We start from the raw sequence: 27,743 nt of genomic DNA, 5'->3' as shown, positions 1-27,743 counted from the left end.
TCCTTTAAAACTTTAAAACTAAAAGTATGCAGCTGTTGCTCGCACTGCATCAGGTTAAAGTTGAACCACAGCCTGCCGCGAGAGAGGGAGCGCGCGCGCGAGAAACAAAGGCATCGTCGCTTATTGTTAAATCCCGTCTCGCGCGTGCACGGACGTGATACATGAACGTCAAGACGCTGTGTGGAGTTTGTGTGAAAGCTGTCCTAATGTTTCCAAGCGTCCCCAGAATCTGGCGACGTGGCCTCTTAATAAGCTGCGCTCTTCTCCTCGTTAATGTCACGTCTGAAACACCCTCCGGCTTTTAGTTTTGTGTCCTCCTCGCTACGCAAATGATCAGAAAAGCTCCTCTGCAGATGCGCTGTAGGACTGCGGATCTTCCTTAAGCATTCGACTCAAAAATACACATCCGTGCGATACATTCCGGGTGAGTCAGAGACAAGAGTGTTCTTCAAGGTGATTTTTGGGGGAAACGTTCGAGCCATCCTGATTTTTCGGTGAGAGACGCATGCATTTCACTTTATTTGGGGGCTGTTTTTGGTGTGCATGCACTGCGGTTTTTTTAGCATGCATAGATTGTTGCATGCCTGCGTGTTGTGCTCAACGTTAAACGTCGGGGCTGACAATTAACGGCATGCTAAATGTGACGGAGATGATGCGCTTTGTGTTGATGTTCCAACGCGATGGAGGAGAGCGAGAGAGAGGAGAAAAAAGAGATCCGGGTTAAAAAAAAAAAATGTAAGAGGATTTGATTTCCCAAGCACTGAAAGAGATTAAGTCGACAGCAGCGCAAGTGAATTTGTGCTGCATATAAAAATGGGACGGATTGGTCTTTCGATGTGAGATTGGTACCACCTTCCGTTCCCTATCACAATCGCCACGTATCTCGTCTCAATTCGAAATAGCGCAGGTGTTTTCCCTCATTTACGCTTTATTCCTGGGGATTTATTTTAGCTAGATGACTAATTTGCTGTAAACTGGGAAGAGTTTCGATGAGGAGTGCGCGAGAGCTGCGCGCGCTCAGCATCATCATCATCAGCGGCAGCAGCATCAGCCTCGAGCTCAAATCCAGCACAGCTCACATCTCCTCGCATCATCTCCTCGCATCCACACTGAAAAGGCGCGTTTGCAAGGAACAAAAAACTAAAAAGTTTGGCGATAAAGGCGCAGTCGACTTAACGTAAGTGCACGGGGAAGACTTGATGCTTGTGTCTTGCGGGGGTTGGGGGATCGCAGCCGCATATTGCCACATTCCTGGAAATCTAAAATGGATTATGAGGTACTTTTATCTGTGTGGTGTCGTGCATGATTGCCGTCAACTTGCTTAATTACTCTGATTGAATGTTTTAGGAGCAAACCCCGAGGCGCACGCCCAACACTCGTTGCCTTTAAGACATATGCTTTTAACGATTGTAGTCCAAACTGGGGATGTTATGGACTGCGCGAGCGTTATAATCCCTGTGAACTCTGGCGATTTCTACTGAAACAAAAATATCGTGTGAACGTGTGGGCATCGCGTTGAGTGATTTTTTTTCGGCGTAAATCATTTAGTGTGATGTTTACGGAGGATTAGCGAGCCGATTTGCGTGTAATGATTTGCGTTAATGCGTGATTTACATTCATCTAATGCACAGCGAGCACGTAATAATATTCTAAAAGGAGAACAGGCGCTTGGCGTTTGCATGGAGAGCATGTGGCTTTATGCATAACGGAATGACCGCCGATTTGCAAGCTGGAACATAATAATTCTGATGGTGTGTATAATTGCTGTTGTGCTTAGCTGTATAAAGAAGGACTCGAGCACTAATTCACATCCACGCGCAGCTTTCGCGAGTGCTCGCGCTTTGAGATGGATATCAGGGTTAAAAACATGGAAATATGAACATTTTGTTCTGCATGCGTTTTTATTTCGATGTGTGGTGAAGCAACACATCTAAAATTACACGTAGGTATCCCATCAACAGACACTGAGTGTTAAAGTGTGTAAAAGTAGTTAGATAATAGAGCTGGGTCTATTGAAACTTGTTTTGTCTAAAACAATATAAACCTGATTTTCCATATTTAATCAAGTTACAAGGTAAACCATGTTTATATTTAAGCAGATACGCATTTTAAATATGAATATTGATAATAATGTCCACTTTATTATACAATTCCCTTATTATGGTCCGGAGGGAAAGCCTGAATTTATTTGACTGAAGCCTTGAACACTCAAATATATATATATATATATATATATATATATATATATATATATATATATATATATATATATATATATATATATATATATATATATATATATCTTTTTTTACTTGTTTAAACTACTTATTTAAAATGAGCTCAAACAACACAATTCTTGAGATTTACTTGGGACAACTTAATTTTTTTATGTTCAATCCACACAAATTTGTTAAAAATGTTAAGTTAACTTAATGGATGTGTGTTGGGACAACATTAATGAATTGTGTGGCTTTTTTTTTTAAAGTGAAAGTCTCAAACACACTGAAAAAAAGTGTTGCATGCAGAACTGTTGCAAACTATTTATTTGTGTTGAATTTAAACAAATAAATTAAGTTTAATAATGTTCAACTTAATTTGTTTGTTTAAATTCAGCCCAAATAAATTGTTTACTACCACTTAAAGTAAAAAAAAAGTAAATTCAAGGAATTATCTTTGAGTAATTTGTTTCAGTGCTCGAAATATGTGCTGCTTGTTCAAACTATTTATTTAAAATGAGTTAAGGCAACACATTTCTTAAAGTATTTTAAGAGCAACTTAATTGTTTAATTTAATCAACTTAAACATTTAAGTTAACTTAATCAATTTGCATTGGGACAACATAAAGGAATTGCGTGGAACCCAGTATTTTTTACAGCGTATGCTATAAGTTTTTCCACTCTTTTATGAAGTTGATTTTTGTTTTCCTCTTCTTTAGAGGGGATTCATTCTTCGGAGAATGATGTGGGGTGGAAGAGGAGCAGCTTGGCTTTGGATTTGGGCCTGTTTACTGGTCACCAATGCTCTGGCTGGAAAAAGGTAAGCATGTGTTTCTGGTTTTGGTATATATGAATATTTTTCACTCACATCTTAGAATGATTATCACATTCTCATATATATCATGTACATATACAGTTAAAGTCAGAATTATTAGCTCCCCTGAATTATTATCCCCTCTGTTTATTTTTCCCACAATTTCTGTTTACGGAGAGCAGATTTTTACAACACATGTCTAAACATAATAGTTTTAATAACTCATCTCTAATAAATGATTTATTTTATCTTTGCCATGATGACAGCAAATAATATTTGACTAGATATTTTCCAAGACACTTTTATACAGCTTAAAGCGACATTTAAAGGCTTAACTAGGTTAAATAGGTTAACTAGCAGGATACGGTAATTAGGCGAGTTACTGTATAACAATAGTTTGTTCTCTAGACTATCGAAAAATATATAGCTTAAATAAAATAAAATATTGCTTAAGGGGGCTTATAATGTTGACCTTAAAATGGTTTAAAAATATATATATATAAATTGCTTTTATTCTAGCCAAAATAAAACAAACAAGACAGAAAAAAATTATTTTCAGACATATGGTGAAAATTTCCTTGCTCTGTAAAGCATAAGCATGAGAAATATTTAAAAAAGAAAAGAAAATTTAAAGGAGGGCTAAAAATTTGACTTCAACTATATATATATATATATATATATATATATATATATATATATATATATATATATATATATATATATATATATATATATATCACTCTCTTAGCTGTAGTTACTGTAAAGTCAATTTTAAACTGTAAGGGCTTTGATCTAAACCTAGGTCTTTGATCTAAACCTGCAACGTTAACTTAGACCAAGATCAGAACCTCAGACTTCAAAGGGGGCGTTATGCTAATGAGGCTTTCATTAATATTTTAATTCTAACTTTTTTTTTTTTTTACTGTCATCCTCTACGGTTCACAATGTGGTGTTCATTTATGAGTCATTTTTTGCTGACATATGATGTGAGTTCAGAAAGAAAAAGAAAAAAAAACATTTGGTAAGCTATTTCGGCAACACGTTAGCATTGGCTAAATCTATTAGTTAGCATGAACTAACAATAAAAAGCAATACTTCTAGAGCATTTTATTATTTTTTTGTTCATTTTAGTTTTTATTAATAATTAATGAACTATAGTTTTACACTGAGCAATTGTACTACTGTTAACCCAAAAATGTATAAATGCTGCAAAACTATATATGTTTATTGTTAATGTTTGTTTAGCTTCATTAATGTTTAATGAACAGTTGTATTGAATTACTGAACAATTGTATTTAATTGAGCAATCATATTGTACTACTATTAACCAAACATGTATAAATGCTGCAAAACTACATATATTTTTATGTGATGTTTATGTTAAATGCATTATCCGATTTTAACAAGTGAAACTTTTTGTATAGTGTTACTGGCATTTATATAAATCTAGCATTAATATTAATATTAAGGCACAATGCAGAGCTTTCCAACCAAAACAAATATTTTTTTCAGCAATTTTAATTGCAAAAAATAATAATAATATTAATTTTACATCTTTCTTTCACTTTTTGACTTGTTTTTAGCCTAAAATCTGAAATCAAGAAGCATTTAATAAGTACTTTAACACGTTAAAATATTGTTTTTTTTTATTGTTTGCAAAACAAGCAAAATAATCTAATTTTGGTTTGAAATCTGATCATTTTACTCACCCCACTGACAGATTCAGATGAGTTTTTCCAGAAAATGCTTCTTGATTTATATATTTGGACTATAAACAAGACAAAAACTACTAAGAAATGTAAAAAAAGCATCAGTTAACGTCACAATTCAAACAGTTTTAGTTTAAAGCAGATATGTTCTGCTTAGTCACACTGAGTTTCTTTTTTTATGTAATGTTTGACATAACTGATAGCTGTCTCGTTTTGTTATTAACGTAGCTAGGATGTACATATGTCTATCGTTGATGTGTGCTGAGTAGCCAAATAACAATTGCAAAACATGCCTTTCTTACTTAGATTTGCTCTTTGGTTTCTAGTCCAAATGTCAAAATATTCTTAACAGAAGCATTTTCCAGACAAGCAAACCACATTGCTTGGTTTTAAGAAATAATATATCAAAATTAAGTGAGTGTTTCCTTGAAACAAGCTTAATAATCTGCCAATAAGCTAAGCAAAATAATGTTAAGTCAAAAGGAATGAATATATATATTGCATACCCCATTGGCAGATTATTTAGCTTGCTTCAAGGAAACACTAACTTAATTTTGACATATTATTTCTTAAAACAACACAATACTTTCTGTTTGTCAAGAAAATGCTTCCTGATTTAGGAAGTTTTAGATATTTGGACTAGAAACAAGGTCAAAAATCGAAATAAGGAACGCTTTTTTTTTTTGCAGTGTACGATACATGCTTTGCTAGCTTTATGCATTCAGACAGGTGACAGTCACACTATCTTGACATTCCCATCAATATTTTATAACAATACTTTTAAAAAAAGCCAAGCTCTCTTTTTTTTGGCTCGTGTGAGCAGACACCCCATAGCACTGTGGCACTGGACAGCATGCATTCGACACTGTTGCTGTTCGGATGACCTGTAGATGGGGATGCTGTACAATGTTTAAAGGGGGATCTGTATTCAGCACATGGATTTCGCAATGTGTTATTCATCTCTGCATGCTTTCTTATTCACTAAATCTGCTCGAATATGTAGTTTATTTTACCTGCAATTTTAATTATGACTAAATTAGCAGTGAAATATTTTATTATTGGCCTGTGTGCATTCTTGTTTCATTGTATTATTTTTTTTATAGCAGAGGTAATAGTGGAGATGTGATTTTAGGTCAGACTGACATTACCGGCATTACTGTTGTACTGGCATGCATGCGTAATATATGAGACCACATTTTCCTCTCGTGACCCCTTTTCCGTGTCGCTCATGGGGTCTGTGTGCATGTGCGTGTGTGTCTCTCTGCGCAGATGGGGGGAAGGGTGGAAGTATTCTCCTTTTTTTCTGTTTGTTGTGTTTGTGGCTGTCTGTTGTTGAATCTAGTGAGGTCCGAAGGTGGGGGAAATGCCTCTGTTTCCTGTTCGCATTGCCTTTTGCCTATAATGCTGCAAAAAAATGTGTTTCTTTCTTAGATTTTTGGTCTTATTTCTAGTCCAAATATCACAAAATTCTTAAATCAAGAAGCATTTTCTAGACAAGCATAAAATATTTTGTTGTTTTAAGAAATAATATGTCTAAATCGAGTGAGTTTTTATTTAAAACAAGCTAAATAATCTGCCAGTGGGGTAAAGTAAAATAATCTTATGTCAAAAGGAATAACAAGATTATTTTTCTTACCCCACTGGCAGATTATTTAGCTTGTTTTTAAGAAAAACTCACTTCACCTCCCTGTTACTTTAAAATCTGCCAACACCCATTTCACTCTAGGGTCAACTTGACCATAGCAATTTAAAACCTCCAGAATAACCCCCTTTGTTGGGATGTGAAAATAAGGAATATGCCCACCATAATAAGGGATTCCCCCAACCCCTTTCAAAAAAAAATCCCTAAATTGCTAAATTTGCTCATTTGGAGATGTTGTAAATAAACAACTAAATGGTCAGTAATATGTTTTATGATTATTATTAACAAAAGAAAAAAATAAATAGTATACATTAGCAGCAAATAAATTAGCAAACAGTTCAGCTTATTAAAATTACTAGATGTTATAATGAAATAAAAACATCTATCAAATCTCATTAGCAGTTTAACTGGATAACTTACATATTCTGATTAGAGAGCACGGAATGAATCTCTTATTTATTAATTTAGATTTTTTTCAATTGGATGTATTTGATTACATTAACACAGGTGTCACTTTAAAAATGCACACATCTATCATTAAAATGAAAGCATTCGATTGATTTCCTAACTGTTTATGCTCATTTAGGATGAAATTAGTTGTGTTTGAAAAAAAACCCACCTAGATCAACATCTTTAGATATTAATATTATTAATTATGTGTATATGTCTGTTTAAACATGCACCCAAAACCCAGACTTTAGCTCCGCTTCAAATCACGAGTACAGAATACGCTTGGGAAACTGTCTATTGATCACTTTGGAGCGCGTCAGCTGACAGTCATGCAGTGCGATGACTGTTTTGAGGATTGCATATGAAGGGGAGACGGCACCTGTAATGAAGAGGAAGGGAATCGCGCTGTTTTTATGTTTATTTTAAAGTGTTTTCGTGCCTAAACAAAGCAAAAGCACAGACTTGCATTTAAGAGCAAGGGCGGCCCCTGGTGGTTCGGCGGTATGGGTTGCGTATAGGGAGGCTCGGCTCGGCTCTTTAAATGTTTATTTGCCACCCTTCAGAGAAAGACTGAAAATACGGGAGAAATTCGAGATAATACCTTTACGGCATCATAGCAGGATAGAACTGTAAAATACGGGAGAATCCCGGGAAAAACGGGAGGGTTGACATGTATGCAATGGTTAGTGTCAGATAATTGATGTCTTTTTTGACTACGTATTAACACTCTGAAATACACCCCCCCCCCCCCCCCCCCACACACACACACACACACACACACTTCCTGCCCCTTATACATACAGATTATCTATTGCATTACTATAGACAAAATTACAAATCAGCATGAAAACCTTTTCTATGTTAAACGTATGTACATACATAGTTGACTTCTTTTTTTTTTTTTTTTTTGCTCCAGATTGAATGACTTTTCCTAATTTAATGGAGAAAACTTGGTAAACAAAAAATTTACATAATGTTATTTTTTCAATGTCCTGTACACATTTTGTCACATCGGTATTGTTTGGGGTCAATTTGACCCCAGGGATTTTTAGTATGTATAAGACATGAGAAATATAAGAAATGTACACATATGTGTTTTGGGGTGATATTGAGGTCACTGCAACATGCTATGATTTTATAACATGCACTGAAATTGTATATGTTCAGTATAATAAATATACAAAAAACTAACACAACCCTACCTGTAGTATTGCAAAAACAACTGACAGTAAAGACATAAAATCAGCATCTCAGCTTTTTATTACACGATCAATTGAAAATTATTTACTTCAAATGACAAACTTATAGGGGAGGAGGGTTTATAGGGACAGCTGGAAAAAAACTTCAATATGACTGATTTGCAAGCTTACATTGGGTTGATCATTCTGGCAGGAGTGTACAAGGAGAAGCAAAAGCAAGCCTTTGGAATGCTGACACTAAAGGTCAATATTTCCAGCCAGCATGTCTCTGAAGACATTGCATGTTTTCTCCTGTATCATACACTTTGATGACAAAGAAACAAGGCAGGGCAGACGAGAGCATGACAAACTCGCAGCAAGACAGGATGTATGGGACAAGTGGGTCTAGTGATTGCCATTTCTTCAACCCAGGCCCCCACATCACTGTGGATGAATGTCTGGTTCTATTTTGTGGCCGCTGTCCCTTTAGACAATACATGCTCAGCAAACCATGATGTTTTTTTCTTGGTGTTTAAATGACTCTATACATAATTGTGCTCCAGTCCTTGCTAAAATAAATTGATATTCTTTTCATATGTTATAAATAACAAACATATATACCAATAATGAGTACAAAACTATTAAAACAACAAAAATTTTAATACTTTTCCAATTTTAGGTGAAACAGTGAGGTCAAATAGACCCCAAGGATAATATGAGGGTTACTTTTGATGCATTATATCTTAAAACAAGTTGATGTGTCTAAAAATGCTTCTTGATTTAAGAATGTTGAGATATTTGGACTAGAAACAAGACACAAACTCTTAACTAGCAAGGTGTAGGGTAAAATTAAGACAGTGAAAAGAAGAATTTGACAACAAATTAATAAATTAATACATTTATTATAAAAAATTTGCTCAAGCCAGCATTATTTGTAAACATTTGTGATAATTGAATAGAGAGAGAGAGAGAGAGAGAGAGAGAGAGAGCAAAGGTGTTACATTCTTTAAAAAGGGTGTTTATGTTAACATTTGCTAAGTGTTTGATATTGTGACCTACTGTAGAAACAGGATCTGTAAATCATAACACTTCTTTGAAAGAAGTGGACTCATAATTGTGAGTGTGTTTCTATGTTTGTCCTGCTTTATATTTTGGTCTTTTTAAATACTTTGCACTAAAATGTTTAGTAATTTACTGTGTTTCCTTTGCAATACAGAACATTTTTGGTGCTGTTGAGGTGTTAAATGCTTAATGTTATGGTTATGGAGTTAGTTAAATAAAGAGTGTAACTTTTAATTGAACTACTAAGTATTATAATTGAAATACATAACACAGGCTCATTGTGAAAACGTACCCCCGTATACATTTCTGGAGAGCACAAATTATGTAGCCAGAGTTATGTATTGCTGCGTTTTGTCTTTAAATTGAACACTAAGGGGCGGTATGACCCCACAGACGGATTTGTTTTCTTTTTTTGCTACCGGCTGACCGCTTACCTCCATGTGGATGGCTTTTCCGCTGTTTACTCTCACCATTTACATCGGCGAACTTGAGATGCAGAGAGGAGTTGATCACAATGATGGGGTTCAAGTCTAGCGAAGAACGGTTCTAGGAAGTAGGTAAAACGAAAGGCAAAAAATTAAATAAACAACTAAATAACAGGGTGAGAATGTGGTAAAATCTAAAAATGTGGTGGCCATGAGAGCTTTTATTTTCTAGATTGCTTAGGGAATGGGGTGGGTGGGGATATCGGTCGGTCGGTTAGTCGGTAAATCAGTCAGACAGTCGACATCGGCCTCTGGTGGATTTTTGCAAGAACAGCAGGTGCGAATGGCACTTGCGAGAGATATTTAATATCTGTCAAAGCGTACACAGCAGCGTCTGGTGGAAAACGTAGCTCCTGGGACATATTTCGCACTGTCCAAAAAAGTATACAGGGGCACGTATCAATAATGAGCATGAGTTGGAATTGCATGTATTTACAATATGGTTAGGGTCCGATTACAGGTTTGTTTTGGGATTAGTTGCAAATTATTATTTGTAGTTACTATAGTAAATGAATGGGATGAATAAAGTGTTACCATTGCACTTTATTTTACAGTTCTGTTTTGCTTGTGCATAGCATGTCCTTATAATAGGTGTTACAAACACTGTGTAATAACTAGGTTATAACCCCTTGCATACCACTAAACCTAACCTTGACCCGTTTAGTTAACTTGCATAACCCAGTACTTTCTTAGGTAAGTACGCTGTTAGTTACATATGAAGTTAGTACATTTTAAGTACAATAAAAATAAATAAAACTAGATGTGTTAATGTTTTGGAAAGAGTTCGGTAAGTTTAAGGGTGGGATCAACTTTGAAAAACATGTTTTGGTATAAGTAAATATAGGTAAAAGATTCCAGCAGTTTTTTGAACTCCCCTCAAGTTGTGTTTTAGAAACTTTAGTCCATTCAGTTGATCTCCAGGGGCCTCATGTATCAACGCTGCGTACGCACAAAAACTTTGCGTACGCCAGGTTTCACGCTCAGAATCGCTCACGTTTGGATTTACTAACGATGAACTGAACGTGGGAATGTGCGCAGCTCCAGAAACATTTCCATTCAATAAATGTGCAAATAAAATATGATGCACAGACTTATTAATAATTCCTACTTGTCTTCCTTATGATAAATAGTTGGCAAAATCTGATATGTAGCGGGGTAAAAAAGAAGAAAGAGTTCATCAGACGCTGGATTCGAACCGAGTTCATGCTCGAACGTGTCAAAACATGTTAACATACGTCTTACGAGCTGCGCCACTGAGACTAATAAGGGTGCTGCAACATTTTACACCTATAAACCACACTATTTCTTTTTTAATTCACTCAGTGCGATGTTCAGACCCAACTATGTTAACTGCATCAGCTAAACTCTCCCACTCTATTTTTTTCTTTGCAAATAAACTTGCAAATAACACCGCTTTTCTCCTTTCTAACTCCGAAAGGAGCACCTCCAATTCACATTGTGTTCAAAGTTTCTCTTTTTGCTTGCTTTTGCCTTTGCTTTTTCCTTGGGTTTTGCCAAAGTAGAGTCATTAGCATATTCATACGGGGGAGGAGGCAGGGAGGGGTTTTGTGCTCGTGCATGTTGCGCTCAGTTTCACGTTCATTCGGATGTACAAAAGAATATGCGTGAGATTCGGCGTACGCAGTGTTTCATACATCTGAATTTTTTTCTGCGTACGCACATTTACAGCTTTGTGCGTACTCAATGTTTTAGTATGATTTCCACGCAAGTCTTCGTACATGAGGCCCCTGGTCTGGCTCGAGTATTTTTAGCTTAGCTTAGCATAAATCATTGACTTGGATTAGACAGTTAGCATCTTGCTTTAAAACAAAAGTAAAAAAAAAACTGCATCAACTTTGCGTCAGGCTGTTGATTAGTATGTCGGGATTTATTCTGCGATAACAATCTTTTGGATGTACTTCATCCCTAACTTAACCACTACAACCTTATTGTAAAGTGTTACCACGATAACATCTACCAGACATACAACAACTAACTATTCTCTCTCAAAAAACAATGAATAAATTAGTAAGGGATAATACTAGGCTACATATTCACACACACAAATACAATTTGGAAATTTGTACATACATTATTAAGAGAGAAAAAAAAGTCTAATATTATTATTTTTAATAAAAGATAATTGAAGAAATGTATATTAATAATAATAAAATAAAATACAATACACAACTGTACATTCATGCAGATGGTTTGTAATGAATCTGACTAGTTCTATCTCTATGTGTGTGTGTGCCTGTCACACTCTCTCCCTCTCGCTTTGCCATTTCAAAACACCCCCATCCGCGGTCCATGCTAACTAATTGTGATGACCTCATCCTCTCCTTGAAATCTGTTTCCACGCCAAGCTTATTTTTGAAAGCCCAAACAGTGTTTATTGAGTCTGCAGCCGCACTTGTGGTCCACTACCTGCCAGCGGGAACAGAATGCCAATGATTACCAAAAAAAAAAAGCGAGCCATTATGTATGAACGGCCAGTCGGTGATTGTTTTTAGACGAGGGTAAATTGGCCACCATCCTCACAGAGTTCTTCGTAAAATACCATTTTACACCAAATGATTCAACTGCATTTTCCTCCTAATGATCTGTCTGAAATATTCATGAGGTGTTTGTCACCATTTGTGCGTCTGGCTGCTCCATGTTGCCAGATTTTTGAATAAGCACATGGTTATTTGCATCTAAAAGGAGTATTTTTGCTAATTAATAATGCATTGTTCCTGTGTAGATCGCCCTTCTTTTGCTTCTAGGACGGAAGGAGATTTGTTGTTTGTCTTCAGGCCATTACATTGCAAATTCTCTTTAAACTGGAGTTACCCTGAGGAGGGTGTTGCATTGATTTGAACACATCAGGGTGTGTTTCTGGCCACCCTTCGCTGTTGCTGATTATTGCTTTTTTGTTGGGTTTTGAATAAATCCTCTGCTGTTTTTTGCATTGTCAGCTCTAGTCAGAATGCAGATGAGCAGAAGGACAACACCACAGTGTTCACCAGGATTCTGGACAGCCTCCTCGATGGTTATGACAATCGTCTTAGGCCTGGTCTCGGAGGTCAGTATATGAGTTTCACTAATCATTTGCTTCATAAAGTTGCGTTCAGCCTTGAGCGATGTTTCTAAACTTATATTGTCAATGTGCTCTTTTAAGTCTGTACTATTACATCAGTAATCAATAATAGTCCAGTGTTTTAAATGGATTTAAAGGGGTTGTTCACTGAAAATTTTTAAATTGTGAGCATTTAATCTTCCTTTATTTGTTCCAAACGTGTCGGAGTTTCATTCTTCATTTCAAAGCATTTTGAAGAAAGCTGGAAATCTGTAACCATTGACTTACATAATACTTGTTGGGGTTAGGGTTAGGATTATGCAACCCAAGCTCGTTCTGAAAACGTAGCTCTGCGAACGTTTCTGGAGACCGCGATTTACATGGCGGGGGGTACGTATGGCTGCATTTCGTTTTTTCAAACGAACGCTACAGGGCGGTTTGACGCCACTCCTCTTCGCGCTCGCCGGCTGATGGCTCACCTCCTCCGTGTGGAGGGCTTTCCCGCCGCAACCAGTTTGTCTGGTTAGCTCGTTGTGTTATGTCGGCGGAGCGAAGCCCCGATGGAGGAGGAGCCGGCCGCAATCGACAACCAGGTTCGAGTCCGGGGAAGAGCGGTTCCAGAAATCAGGTGAGACAAAAAACAGAATCCAAAAAATAAAGCGAACGAGTTCGTAATGGGGCGAGAATGCGGTGAAATCCGAAAACACGGTCAAAATCAGACGAGGGCTTTTCTTTTTCTAGACGGCTTTAGTAAATCGTTGCTTGGGTTTAGGGAAGAAGGAGGAGGAGGAGGGTGGCCGGGTCGACCGCCCAGTCAATGGTTCAGTCCTTCAGTCAGTTAGTCGGACAGACGGTCACTCGACAGCGGCCTCCGGCGGCTTTTTGCGCGAGAATAGCGCGGGCGCGAATGGCACGCACTCGCGATAGGCGTTCAAAGCGCGAAAAAGCACGCACACCGGATTAGCGAAAACAAAAACTGCACAAATACGTACCTCCCGGGATGTATTTCGCAGTCTCCAGAAACGTCTGTTGGGCTACGTTTCCAGAATGAGCCTGGGTTGGGATTATGGTTAGGTCAGGTTTTCAGCTGTGTTTCTTAGTGTTCAATGAAAAAAGAAACATTTCTAAAGGTTTATAACAACTTAACTAGTGTGTAAATAGTGAAAATTGGTTCAAATTTAAACAAATCATTCGATAGTGGCATCCAATTAATTGTTGTTCATATAACAACGAATTCATATAGCAACATGTATTTTACAACACAATCTCACGGCAATTTGTAACTTTTTTGATTTAGTGGCTAATTTGTATGTATTCGTATGATCTAATTAGTACAATTTAGTACGATTTGGTCATCACCCAATGATGGTTGGGTTTAGGGGTGGAGTTAGGTGCCACGCCTCCTTTTTAAAATCACACAATTCCGTACGACTGAACTTGTACGAATTCGTACGAATTAGCCACTAAACTGGCAAATCGTAAAATACTTACGTTTTCTCGTGAGATCAGGCTGGTTTTTTACTCAAAACGTAACTCAAAACTAGAGTCAAGTGTGTGAAATAAATCCTCCTGTAAGACTATTTCCTAGACGTGTGTTTATTATTCATGCTGAATCAATGAAGCAGTTAAATCTTCTATTTATTCACCAACCGCTATTTTTTTCTATGGTATTTCCGATAAAGTCTAGATTGCATATAGCTCCGGATACTCCAACGCTATCTCAAAGCAGTTTATAACTTTTTAATTTCATACAATCTCATTTATACAATTGTTGGGGTTAGTATTATGGTTAGGTCAGGTTTTTCATCTTTCTTTATGTTCAATGAAAAAAAGGAAATTCCTAAATGTCTATAACAATTTAAGGGGTGAGTAATTAGTGAGTCATTTTTTTATTTTGTTTTTGTTTATTTAAATTATCACTTTAAGGTTTAATGGTTGAATTACACATGATTTGATGAGGCCTTCCATATAAAACTTGGTGAGAAATAAACATGGATCAAATAAATAAAACAATCAATTAAGGAATATACTGTAGCATACTTATGCACAGAAATAATAATGATAATAATATTACAAAGACTAAAATTTTAACTCTTCATAGGGTCAGGTGATTTAATCGATGCAATCTTAATGCACAGTTTGTCAGTAAAGCCAGTTCTAGTAAAACTCCAGTTTATGAGTTTAGATGGAGCAGAGTTTACTACACAGAGTCGTATTGTACACTGATAAGCTACATCAAAAATGGTTCAAATTTAAATTAATCATTTGATAGGGATAGTGATAGTAAACGGACTTAAAACAATTACTAGCTAATGCTTATATTAATTACAATTTTCCCAATAATGTTGGGTTAGAAAACAATGATAGTCCCACTTTATATTAAGTGTCCTTAACTACTATGTACTTACATAAAAAAATAAATACGATGTACTTACTGCGTTTCTAATGTATTTGAGAACACTTGTGGTGCTTTTGAGTTGGGATAGAGGTTGGGTTATGGACAGGTTTGGTGGTATGGGTAGGTTTAAGGGTGGGTTAAGGTGTAAGGGATGGTCAACAGTGTATTTACAAATGTAATTACAAAAGTTATTTACAGATGTAATTACATACATGTATTTAATCAAGCATAAGTACACTGTAAATACATGTATTTACACAATAAGTACATTGTAACAAACTATTAATTAGTGTGTAAGTACATATTAGTTTAGGCCACTTAATATAAAGTGGGACCACAATGATCATTGGAACAAAAATATACATAGATATAATAAAAGCATGCAGTTGGGCTTGAAAACAATGACCGCATGTGATTCATTTGCATTTATTAGCTATACTGCAAAAGCATGCCCTGTTAAAAAACATCATGAAAGAGACGGCTAAAGAGCGGTTTTGTTTTACACAAGCCTGCCGGGCAAAAGCACATCAAGTGAACATTGTTTTCCACACAAATGCAGATCATTTAACACCTGACATGAATTAGCTTTGAACGCGACTGAATGATTCATTGAGCTGGCAAGAAATTCCCCACACATGCAGCATATAATTTTTACATTTCAATGTGCTTGTTTGACCTCACTCGCATTACCCGAGCACCTACAACGTGACAACCTGTCATAAATAGCAAGTCATGTTGACTAACAACTTCTATCCACATCTGTCTTCATTTCAAGATGAACGCACTGTTGTTGTTGTTGTTGTTGTTGTTGTTGTTGTTGATGTTTTGTTTTCTTGAAATTAAATGTTCAACACAGGCATATTCTTAAAGAAAGACAACAAAAGAAAATAGAATATATATAAAGAATATATAGCATATATCATTGAATCCTTGTCTGCTTAGTCCCTTTATTAATCCGGTGTCGCCACAGTGGAATGAACCGCCAACTTATCCAGCACGTTTTTACACAGCGGATGCCCTTCCAGCCGCAACCCATCTCTGGGAAACATCCACACCCACACACTTATTCACACACACACACTACGGACAATTTTAGCCTATTCAATTCACCTGTACCACGTTTTTGGACTGTGGGGGAAACCGGAGCACCCGGAGGAAACCCACGCGAATCAAGGTTTTTACACTCTGATGTAGTTATTAAGCTGCCATCACCAAAAAAGGCTTTTATATAAAGTATTAAACACATTTCAGTAGTTCAGTACTTTCTCCTTGTGACGTGATTGTTATTACATATAACTTATTTTTCAGATTTTTTGTTTTGTTTTGTTTTTAAATTTGTATTGTTTGGGTTTTTACCAAACATGATGTGTTCAATGCTCCATTTCCCCGCTCTAATATGTCAGGAATTAGTAGAAATGTGTTGCGAGAGAGACAGAAGCTGTGTAATGTGAGTGTGCAGAGTTTGCTGAACCTCGATTAGATCAAAGTCAGGCAGGTTGAACCTCTGGATTAAAGGGTTGTTAAAACTAATGACCAACACTGATTGACACTCAAACTGCTCATTTCTTGCTTCAACAGAGCGTGTAACCGAAGTCAAGACTGACATTTTCGTGACGAGTATCGGGCCAGTTTCAGACCACGACATGGTAAAACATTTGAAACATACTTTGAATGTCATACATTTCTGACCTGCTTTTGTATTAACACTTTAAGCATATCATTTATATAAAATCAATTTTTGTTCTTATTGAAATGTGATGATAAAAGGTGAAAGAAAAGAACAAGTACTTGTAAATTTGTGCTGTAACCAAAAAAATAGAAGAAGCATTAAGGCATTTAAAAAATATATGAATGTCTTGCATAAAATATCGAACCAATTAATGTTTCTTTAAAGAAAGCACAACATGCTTGTCAAGCAGAACATTTCATAAAATAATTTCAGTGATAAATGAGAAAAACATATTGTGACGCTTGTCGATTCAGTTCATTAAAGGAATATGCTCATAGTTAATGTGAGCAGCTACCTGTGATGAACTAGTATGCAGTTTGATGTGAGAAAATCTCTGCTTTATCATTTAGAGATGGGTTAAAGAATGAATTATGCCGGCCACTTTATTAGGTACACCTTATTAATACAGTGCTGGACCCCCTTTTGCCTTCAGAACTGCCTTAATCCTTCGTGGCATAGATTCAATGAGGTACTGGAAATTTTCAGAGATTTTGGTCCAAATTGACCTGATAGCATCACACAGTTGCTGCAGATTTGTCGGCTGCACATCCATGATGCAAATCTCCTGTTCCACCACCTAAAGGTGCTCTATTGGATTGAGATAGGGTGACTGTGGAGGCCATTTGGGAACAGTGAACTCATTGTCATGTTCAAGAAACCAGTCTGAGATGATTCACGCTTTATGACATGGTGAGTTACACTATGGTCATAAAGGGATGGACATGATCAGTATCAATACTCAGGTGGGCTGTGGCGCTGACACGATGCTCAATTGGTACTACTGAGCCCAAAGTGTGCCAAGAAAATATTCCCCACACCATTACACCACCACCCCCAGCCTTAACCATTAATACAAGGCAGGATGGATCCATGCTTTCATGTTGTTGACACCAAATTCTGACCCCACCATCCGAATGTTGCAGCAGAAATGGAGACTCATCAGACCAGGCAACGTTTCTCCAATCTTCTATTGTCTAATTTTGTTGAGCCTGTGTGAATTGTAGCCTCAGTTTCCTTTTCTTAGCTGACAGGAGCGGCACCCGGTGTGGTTTTCTGCTGCTGTAGCCCATCCGCCTTAAGGTTGGACGTGTTGTGTGTTCAGTTACTGTTGCCTTTCTATGAGCTGGAGCCAGTCTGGCCATTCTCCTCTGACCTCTGGCATCAACAAGGCATTTGTGCCCACAGAACTGCCACTCACTGGATATTTTATCTTTTTTGGACCATTCTCTGTAAACCCTAGAAATGGTTGCAAGTGAAAATCCTAGTAAATCAGCAGTTTCTGAAATACTCAGACCAGCCTGGCTGACACCAGCAACCATGCCACATTCAAAGTCACTTAAATCAGCTTTCTATCCCCTCTCTGATGCTCGGTTTGAACTGCAGCAGATCATGTCTGCATGCCTAAATGCATTGAGTTGCTGCCATGTGATTGGCTGATTAGTAATTTGCGTCAACAAGCAGTAGGACAGGTGTATCTAATAAAGTGGCCATTTTATATATATATATATATATATATATATATATATATATATATATATATATATATATATATATATATATATATATATATATATATATATGCACACACACACACACACACACACACACACCGTGTCTCAAAAAAAAATACCCAAACAAAACAATCAATAATATATGATACAAAGACTGCTTATCGTACTACAGGAAAAAGAATGACCAAATTTCGAACAGGAATAACACCGCAATCTGCGCATTAGAATAATTATTTTTTTTAGTTTCCTAGATGACGTACTGATGGCGTATTGATGACGTATTTATTTTTAGCTGCGTAAGGCTTAAATGAGAATGGTGTCTTCGAAAGAAGATAAGAGTTTGATCAAAGATTTACAAAACTGAAAGGCTACAGTGCTTCACAGTTTCTTCGTTAATTTCCGACTAAAAACTGGACAAAATGTTGGCGAAAATTGATCGCACTGGATCAGAATGTCGAGTGGCGGGGAGTGATCATCCACGCACTTGCCGTACTGTTGAAAATATCACCACTGTTGAGAACATGGTACCGAGCCAAGAAGACCCATCGCACTGCCCGACAGATTGCACAGGAGTCTTGCAAATAATGACTCAAATGTGTAAATGTTGCTGTACTTTTGTGCGTGCTAATTTAGTTTAATTAATAATTTGGTTATCATTGTTTAACAAGGTAATGCGGTGATATAAATCAGGTGGGGTGGAAAATTGTATACATATCATATAATTTAATCTATTAGTCGTCTAATTACAAAATATAATTAAAGTTGGAGGTATTTTGATGAAATTCTGACAGAATTAGTTTTGCTTGGATTTTTTTGAGACATGGTGTAAATACAGTATATATATATATATATATATATATATATATATATATATATATATATATATAGTTATACAAGAAACATTTCTGGTTGGACAGTAAAGATATATCATATCATAACAGTAGCCAAAAGGGTCTGAATGCTTTAGTTATTTTTGGGCCGCTCCTGATTATAATTATAGAAATTATTGTAAGCGTTTAAATTTCATTCTCTTAGTTAAGCGACTCTGCCTGGAACATTGGGCTGTATGTGTGTCGTAATGGATGATCATGCGAAAATTTAAAAAATGCTCACAGCTATGACAATCAGTAGTTGTTAGAATGATTCATGCAGCTAATTATGGCCACCAATGCTTCAAAAAAAGCTCACGGCTCCTCTTTATGACTGAAATCACTGCACGAGAGCTACTCTACAAGTCTCAATTAGAACCCTCACAGTGCTTGCAGGGGAAAAAAAATTATATATATATATATATATATATATATATATATATATATATATATATATATATATATATATATATATATATATATATATATATAGATAGATATACAGTAAAGGTAAAAAATATAGTAGTTTTTTTAAAGCACCATCTTTAAAGAAAAAAAGAAATAGATATACACTTACCGGCCACTTTATTAGATACGCCTTCTTAGTACTGGGTTTGGACCCCCTTTTGCCTTTAGAATGGCCTTAATTCTTCATGGCATAGATTCAACAAGGTACTGGAAATATTCCTCAGAGATTTTGGTCCATAATGACATGAAAGCATCACGCAGTTGCTGCAGATTTGTTGGCCACATCCCAAAGGTGCTCTATTGGATTGAGATATGGTGACTGTGGAGGCCATTTGAGTACAGTGAACTCATTGTCATATTCAAGAAATCAGTCTGAGATGATTTGCGCTTTATGACATGGTGAGTTATCCTGCAGGAAGTCGCCATCAGAAGATGGGTACACTGTGGTCATAAAGGGGATGGACATGATCAGTAACAATACTCCGGTAGGCTGTGGCGTTGACAAGATGCTCAACTGGTACTAATGAAACCAAAGTGTGGCATGAAAATATTCCGCACATCAATACACCACCACCACCAGCCTGAACCATTGATACAAGGCAGGATGAACCCATGCTTTCATGTTGTTGACGCCAAATTCTGACGATACCATCCAAATGTCGCAGCAGAAATCGAGACTCATCAGACCAGGCAACGTTTCTCCAATCTTCTATTGTCCACTTTTGGTGACCCTTCTGGAACCAACAACCATGCCACGTTCAAAGTGCCTTAAATCACCTTTCTTCGCCATTCTGATGCTTGGTTCGAACTGCAGCAGATCGTCTTGACCATGTCTACATGCCTAAATGCATTGAGCTTTTGTCATGTGATTGGCTGATTAGTAATTTGCGTCAAGTTGGACAGGTGTACCTAATAAAGTGGCCGGTTAGTGTATTTATTAGTTCAACGTCAGTTTTTTTGAGAAAATATAAGGGGTCACTAACTGTTTCAATTAGTTTATTATTTATTTATATTTTTAACTTTTTACTAAATTGCACTGTAAAAATACATCGAGTGACAGCAAAAAGTTAAAAAAATCAACTATTGATAATATTTAAATAGCGTGAGAGTGAATAATCATCATTATTGGACACTTATCTTTTTATAGTGCTATTTATTTTATATGTATTTATGAATAATATCGTTTTTTTTTTCTTCCTGACTTGTCAGATATTTTTCATTAAGTATGGTTTCACACCAAAGGACAAGACTTAATTTTATAGTAGTTCCACAAAAGTACGTTAAAAAATAAGACAAATGTTTAACCATTTACTGCATTTTAAATGATGGCAATACTAATTATTTTCATTTTGTCATGTGTAAATGCAACGTCACGTCGACAACCAATATATAACGTGATCAATATGAATTGTATGATTGTAGAATGTGCTTATTTACCATGCTTAAAACTAAATCTACACTTAGGTTGCATTTGAGAATGTTATGGAAGTGAAATGCTAATGCTAATATGCTACCCTACTGAAAAAAAACTGCTTAAACCAGCCTAGGCTGGTTGGCTGGTTTTAGCTGGTCAACCAGGCTGGTTTTAGAAGGGTTTGGCGACTTCCAGGCTGTTTTCCAGCCATTTCCAGCCTGATCTTAACTGGTCTAGCTGGGAGATGACCAGCTAAAACTAGCTTGACCAGCCTAGCCAGCCTGGTAGCTGGTCAAGCTGGTTTTAGCTGGTCAATTTCCAGGCTGACCAGCTAAGACAAGCCTGGAAATGGCTGGAAACCAGCCTGGAAGTGGCCAAAACCCCTCTAAAACCAGGCTGGTCAACCAGCTAAAAGCAGCCAAACAGCCTAGACTGGTTTAAGCAGTTTTTTTCAATATGCTAATGTTCCTTTGCACTGGCTGAGAACAGTTAATGCTGTTAGTTATACAGGAAAACACTATTTAACCACTTTGGAGGCATACATCAGATTCCAGAATTGTCCGTGACAAGGCTCAGCAGGAAACACGAGCGATGATGCATCATGAGAACATGTTTACTGTGGTTTTGCAGGAGTACACCATAGATGTGTTCTTCAGGCAGAGCTGGAAGGATGAAAGGCTGAAATTTAAAGGCCCAATGGCCGTGCTCCGTCTCAACAACCTCATGGCTAGCAAAATCTGGACCCCCGACACGTTCTTCCACAACGGCAAGAAGTCCGTTGCCCATAACATGACCATGCCAAACAAACTTCTGCGGATCACAGAGGAAGGGACTCTGCTTTACACCATGAGGTGAATCTCCTCTATTTGTGTTTCATCTACTTTGTCTACTGGGACAGAACTGGATTTGATCACATTTCGTTGGTGTCTGTGTTCGATGTGAAGTCATTTCACTTGCCAAGAACATCTGAATAGCATTTATGATATTTTCGATATTCAGATATGTATATTCAAAACATATTTGGGTCGAACTTTATTTTTATGATCCGTTTGTTGAATTTAAGTTACATTGCATTTACAAGCCAGCTAATTCTCATTAAATTATAAGTAGACTGTTGGGTTGGGATTAGAGATAGGGTTAGTGTAAGTTGAAATGTGGTCGCAGTTTCTTATGGTCAGTTAAATGTCTGTTTAGCAGCAGTATCAACAGATATTAAGCAGACAGTCTACTAATAGTCAAATGGACCATCAAAATGGTCCAATGGTTACTGACAAATTAAAAGTCTGCATACTTTCGCATATACCCTATTAAACTCTGCCTAAAATACATTTGCCAGATTCAGATTTAAAACCCCAAAAGACAGAAAGAACTGTTATGTGTATACAATTTAAATGTAAATGATTGAATTGAATGATTATTGGTTAATTAGGTAATATTACTGATCTTAACATGGTTTAAAATAATCTATTTCAGCCAATTACAAGAAAAAAAAAAAAGACTTCTTCATAAGAAAGAAAAAGATATTATTGGAAGTATTCAATTAAGCATAATTTAAGAAATTATTTTCATTTTAATACATTTTTTATTAATTTTAAATAAATAATAATAAGAAAAAAACTATTTTTTGTATTCATATACAAAAAAATGTATATGAAACTGTATATGAATCAAACCATAATGCATCCTTATTTTAAATGAGACGAAAATCATATTTGCATCCTCAGGAATTATTCAAACTATTTAAAAAAATATTGTCCATTTTGATTTCACTCACTCTTACACCCCGTTTACACTCCCAGTTAAATGTGACCCAATTCAGATTTTTTGCTCATATGTGACACAGATCGGATCTGTTCTATGACTGTGTAAACACAAAACAATTTGGATACTCAGATCAGAGATCAGTTTCAGGCCTCATTCATTAATCGGATATGCAGGACTGAACTGCCGCTCTAGGCAAAGGACGAACACGCTGCCCTCAAATTGTAGAGCATGGGGGGTGGGGGGGGGGTGTATAGGGTGCTGGGTCGCGGACATAACTGAGGGCGCGAGTGTTGAAGGAGGTGTCGCAGACGCTTTCATCTCTATTCTGCCGCCCTAGGCGGGGATATAACTGAGGCGGCGGGGGCTGAGGGAGGTGTCGCGGACGCCGCCCTAGGCGGTCGCCTAGGTTGCCTCTATGGACACGCCGGCTCTGCGGATATGCGACAATGCAACTATCATGTAAACAGGCAGATCGGGTTTATTGAGGCATTCCGTTTTGTACGTCATTAAACTTGCAACAATGTGGTGCTTCTCCGTAGTTTAATGACAGAGAAGGAAGAGTGTGTGTGGAGACGCCCACGCGGTAAACAACAGAGGAAACACAGAGAAAGAAAGTGGTCAGTCGCCACAATTTGCTCCCACCAGACCTGAGATCTCTCTCGTACCCACAACTTCCTCTGAATGGTGGAGGACACCATATATTAACCATAGGCGCAAGCTGCGATAACAGCCCTTTCCCACCTCCACCTCAAAATCATTTTAAAGTAGTTTGAAGACAATTTCTTCCATTGTGGCTAGTGTGGCGCAGATGTTAGAACGCGCCTTTGTGCATGCGTGACGTCATGAATTGCATACCAAGTGTAAACACAATAATCAGATATGGCTCACAAGTAAAAGAACGTGTAAACGACAGGTACAAAAATCAGAAACAGGCAAGAAATGGGAATTGGGCATCAAGAAATGAGAGTGTAAATGGGACATGAGTGCAAACGTCATAAACATTACAAACATTTTGACTATAACCACACTTGGGTTAAATTGTATACTATTTAACAAGTACATCATACCATCGAACTGTCAGTTCTGAAAATGGAGGGTAAAATCGTGGGTAAAATTGCAATTAACTGTCAACTGCCCTAAACACTGTATCCTGCTTTCTCTCTCCCCGCCTCAGGCTTACAGTCAGAGCTGAATGTCCAATGCACTTAGAAGACTTCCCAATGGATGCCCATGCTTGCCCTCTCAAATTTGGCAGCTGTAAGTACTGTGCCTTTTCAATTTTCCCAAGTTCAGATCCTACTTAAAGTCACCAAAACTGAGTGTCTGTGAGTGAGGGACTCTCTCTTAGGTCCGCAGAGAGTAGAGATCATCTCTGACATCGAACATCACATACCCGAGTCCACACAAGCAGCCGGACGGATTTAGCCAGCTCTACCCTGACCTAACTAATCCTTGAAAAGAAAGAACAGATGCGTCTGCGCTGGAGGAAGAATAGGGTGGGGGGGGGAGAAGACACATGAATAAAAAACAAGCTTGTGACTCAAAGCCACGAGGCTGTAAATATTTCAGTGTCTGCTGCGCTTGAGAATCCACTGCAGTATATGACCCCGGGAAGCATTGACATCTGACAAGTGACTTCTTGACTTTGGACAGTTTATACTGTGTTCTGTTTGTTTTCGGCAGATGCCTACACCAGAGCTGAAGTGGTGTACGTTTGGACTCGAGGGGCGGCGCAGTCCGTGGTCGTGGCTGACGATGGTTCCCGTCTCAACCAGTATGACTTGATGGGACAGAGCGTAGACTCGGGCGTGGTGCAGTCCAGCACTGGTGCGTATATATAGCCGTTTGTACTTATTAAGGATGCAAGGCCTTATAGCAGGGGTCACCAAACTTGTTCCTGGAGGGCCAGTGTCCTGGAGATTTTCGCTCCAACCCTAATCAAACACACCTGAACAAGCTAATCAAGGTCTTACTAGGTGTACTTGAAACATCTAGGCAGGTGTGTTGAGGCAAGTTGGAGCGAAACCCTGCAGGGACACCAGGCCCTCCAGGACCGAGATTGGTGACCCCTGCCTTATAGAGTGGAGGAACTACCACATTGTAGGCTAATCGGCTGCTAGCATAAAACTGGTTCCCTCGATAAAATCCCTCATAGGATTTCCCCATAGGCTTTTCGAAGATTACAAATAATAAGCTCTGTGTTCAAACACTGTTCATTACACTTCTGCGTTTTGTCCAGCCGGATAATCCTCACACGAAAATACAACTTTGAGCACTTTTGGATCTCAAATGCAAACGCAAGAACTAAAAAGCTGACATTAGGATATAAACGGACTACAGTGTCCTCGGGGCGCTCGCTTGTGACGTCAGCACCACCCTGCTGCAGACGACTTTTCAAGCTTATCTTTAGAAATATAGTCCATGACAACGATTTACTCTCTCGGTTGATTGTATTTTCATCCACGCTATATATTATAAACAAATAAATGCGCAAAAACACATAGACCTTCGTGCCTTTTGGATTGTTTTTATGAGGGAAATACACTTTATTTTGCTTTACGGTTGTGGTTTTAAAACTGTATGTATAAATGTGCCTACATAGTATTATCATAAGACATATTTAAATAAGTGTATCGCTCGCGTGCACACAGCCCGCTTACCTTAACAGACGACAGAATTGAGGTGTGAGGAGCAAGTCTATCAAATGTCTTCAAGTCCCATCATGGATAGAGAACAACATTCAATATTCTTTGTATGTCACGAAGTAAAGCGAAAAGCAGCCCATACAGTCACATCTGCTATACATTTTATGGAGGAGTGTAAATATTGCAGTTATGAGTTAAATGTGTTCAGATAAAGAAAAAACGACGAAAAATCAATTGATCACATTAAATGACAGTTAATATGTCTGTATTTTTTACACAATTATTCACACGTTTGCATTACTGAGGGCAGGAAAGAGACAGGCTGCACTGGTAAGCAGTATCTTCATAATATCATTTAATTAAAATAAATGATCAACAAATGAATCTGTCTCGGCGGTCTTTACAAGTGAAGGAATTGTCTACACACACTATGAATTCCCAATTAGAAAAATATTTCAAACTGTAAAATACTCTTCATGAAAATACTTAAGTAACAGACAAATTCAAATGCGCAACACAAGCGAGGTGCGTTCCAGACCAGTTCAGATGACGCATAATGTCTCTGACACTGTCTGCAGTCCCATTTAGCAACTTGATAGTAACCGTCTTTTTAAAGAAGCGTAACCAATTTTTTAAAAATTGTCCTCATACTAATAGCCGAATTAACTGACAAAACGTAAAATACCTACGTTTCATCATAAGATCAGGCTGAAATACCCTAGAAGCTTTATACTTCAAAGCATTCAGTGTTGCCTCTTGTTGTTTGAAGCAAAGACGTGTGAATGAGCTCTAACAGTGCACATTTGTACCACAATTATTTGGTTCTTTCAGTATGATACTGTATAAACTAATACAGCATTGTTTTAACCACAGCATGAGCAAAACTTAATTTGAAACAACTATTTTTATATATTCAATTTAAAATCTGTGGGAACTTGAAATTGCTAAGACGTTTATTTCAGTGTGTCGATGTACTTCCAACTAAAATGCAATATTGATTAGGAAGCGGGGCTTTCTTTTCTTTTCTTTCAATCACTTCTTTGTAGCACACTAATAGTAGGAGGTATGTGGTCAAACTGACAACAATCACTCCAAAGGCGGATGTTCAATCTTATATATATATATATATATATATATATATATACTATTTATATATATACTATTAATAAATATATAAATTTCATATATTTTTAAATAATTTAGATTATAATTTAAACATTATATTAAAATATTTAAATGTCTTCTAAACTAATGTGTTAATACATCTTAAATTAGTCTCTTTTTTTGTTTTAGATTTTATTAATAAATAATTCATTCAATAAATATTTTTGGAGTACTATTTACAACCCAAATCTTTAAAAAGGAAACAATGAGGGATTACTCGTCCTTACTCTGGTTATATTTTAGCAAGTTTAGCCAAAGTAGCATGCCCCAGTTTTTATAATTTCCCATGTGGATATACCCATTATTATTCTGTTCTGTTCCTTTATTGAACAATCAATACAGGTGCTGTAACAAAAAGGGTCCAAAGTGGATAACCTTGTTTACTGGATGACAGTGTTTGGGATAGTAAGGGGTTTTTCTTAATATATAATATACATTAAGAGGTGTATTTTTTTAACTGTATTAATCCTTTGTAAACTATGAAGATATTTAGATATTGTTAGTTCAAAGTTCTTGTTTTTTACACTGGATTATTTTGCTTGTTTTAAAGAGCCCATATTATGGGTTTTTGAAAATTCCCCTCCATGTAGTGTGTAACACAGCTCTAAGTGAAGTGGAGTATCCAGCTAAGGCTTAAATCTGTTAGTGTACAGTGTTAAAAACGGTTAATTCATCTAAAAAAGAGTCGACTCATAGTGCTTCAAACGAGTCGCCTTGATACGGATTCATTAGGTGTTTCGCCATGACGTACGAACGAAACCAAGTTATTCACGTGCACGCGCAAACCCGGGAGATTTCAAACCTGAGGCCCCGCCCTCTGACGCAGAAACCGAGACACACACACACACACACACACACCCACAAACACACACACACACAAACATGCCGGTCGATTGAAGTCACACTGCAGATGGATATATTGAGTCTCTACCCAAAGATGAAACCTCAGCATTATAGCCAAGCAGTTGGAAACTACTGGAAACTTCTGGAAGCTACATGCTACAAAGAATACTTCATCAGCGTTTGTTAAAGGAAGGATCAGTAACTTACTGATAGACGTCAGGATGGGTTTCTTCCTCCATTTCTCAAGTGTAAGTACGTGCGATTAAAGTTGCCTCGTTGACTCTAGCTTGCAAATGTATTTAGTTGTGATTTGTTACTTGTAAC

The 27,743-nt window shown here is 37.1% G+C and overlaps 1 protein-coding gene across 6 annotated transcripts in view; it reads left to right on the top strand.

Annotated features, from left to right (window-relative positions):
* Positions 1–224: 224 nt before the first annotated feature.
* The window catches only part of gabra1 (gamma-aminobutyric acid type A receptor subunit alpha1), a 51,746-nt gene continuing 24,227 nt past the window's right edge, over positions 225–27,743 (top strand). For 2 of the 6 annotated variants that reach the window (XR_015519714.1, NM_001077326.2), the window contains 7 exon segments: positions 225–494; positions 2,936–3,036; positions 12,514–12,620; positions 16,591–16,658; positions 21,634–21,854; positions 23,942–24,024; positions 24,451–24,594. Coding sequence is in view for 5 of the 6 variants with exons in the window: in NM_001077326.2 (NP_001070794.1) it covers positions 2,957–3,036; positions 12,514–12,620; positions 16,591–16,658; positions 21,634–21,854; positions 23,942–24,024; positions 24,451–24,594 (703 nt within the window). In the remaining variant the exon portion in view is untranslated. 6 annotated transcript variants of the gene reach the window in all.

Source organism: Danio rerio, chromosome 21 (genome assembly GCF_052040795.2).
Source record: "Danio rerio strain M-AB ecotype USA chromosome 21, GRCz13ab, whole genome shotgun sequence".
NCBI classification, from domain to species: domain Eukaryota; kingdom Metazoa; phylum Chordata; class Actinopteri; order Cypriniformes; family Danionidae; genus Danio; species Danio rerio.
The sequence above is the reverse complement of the archived record's forward strand: the minus strand, read 5'-3'. Positions and strand labels throughout refer to the sequence as shown.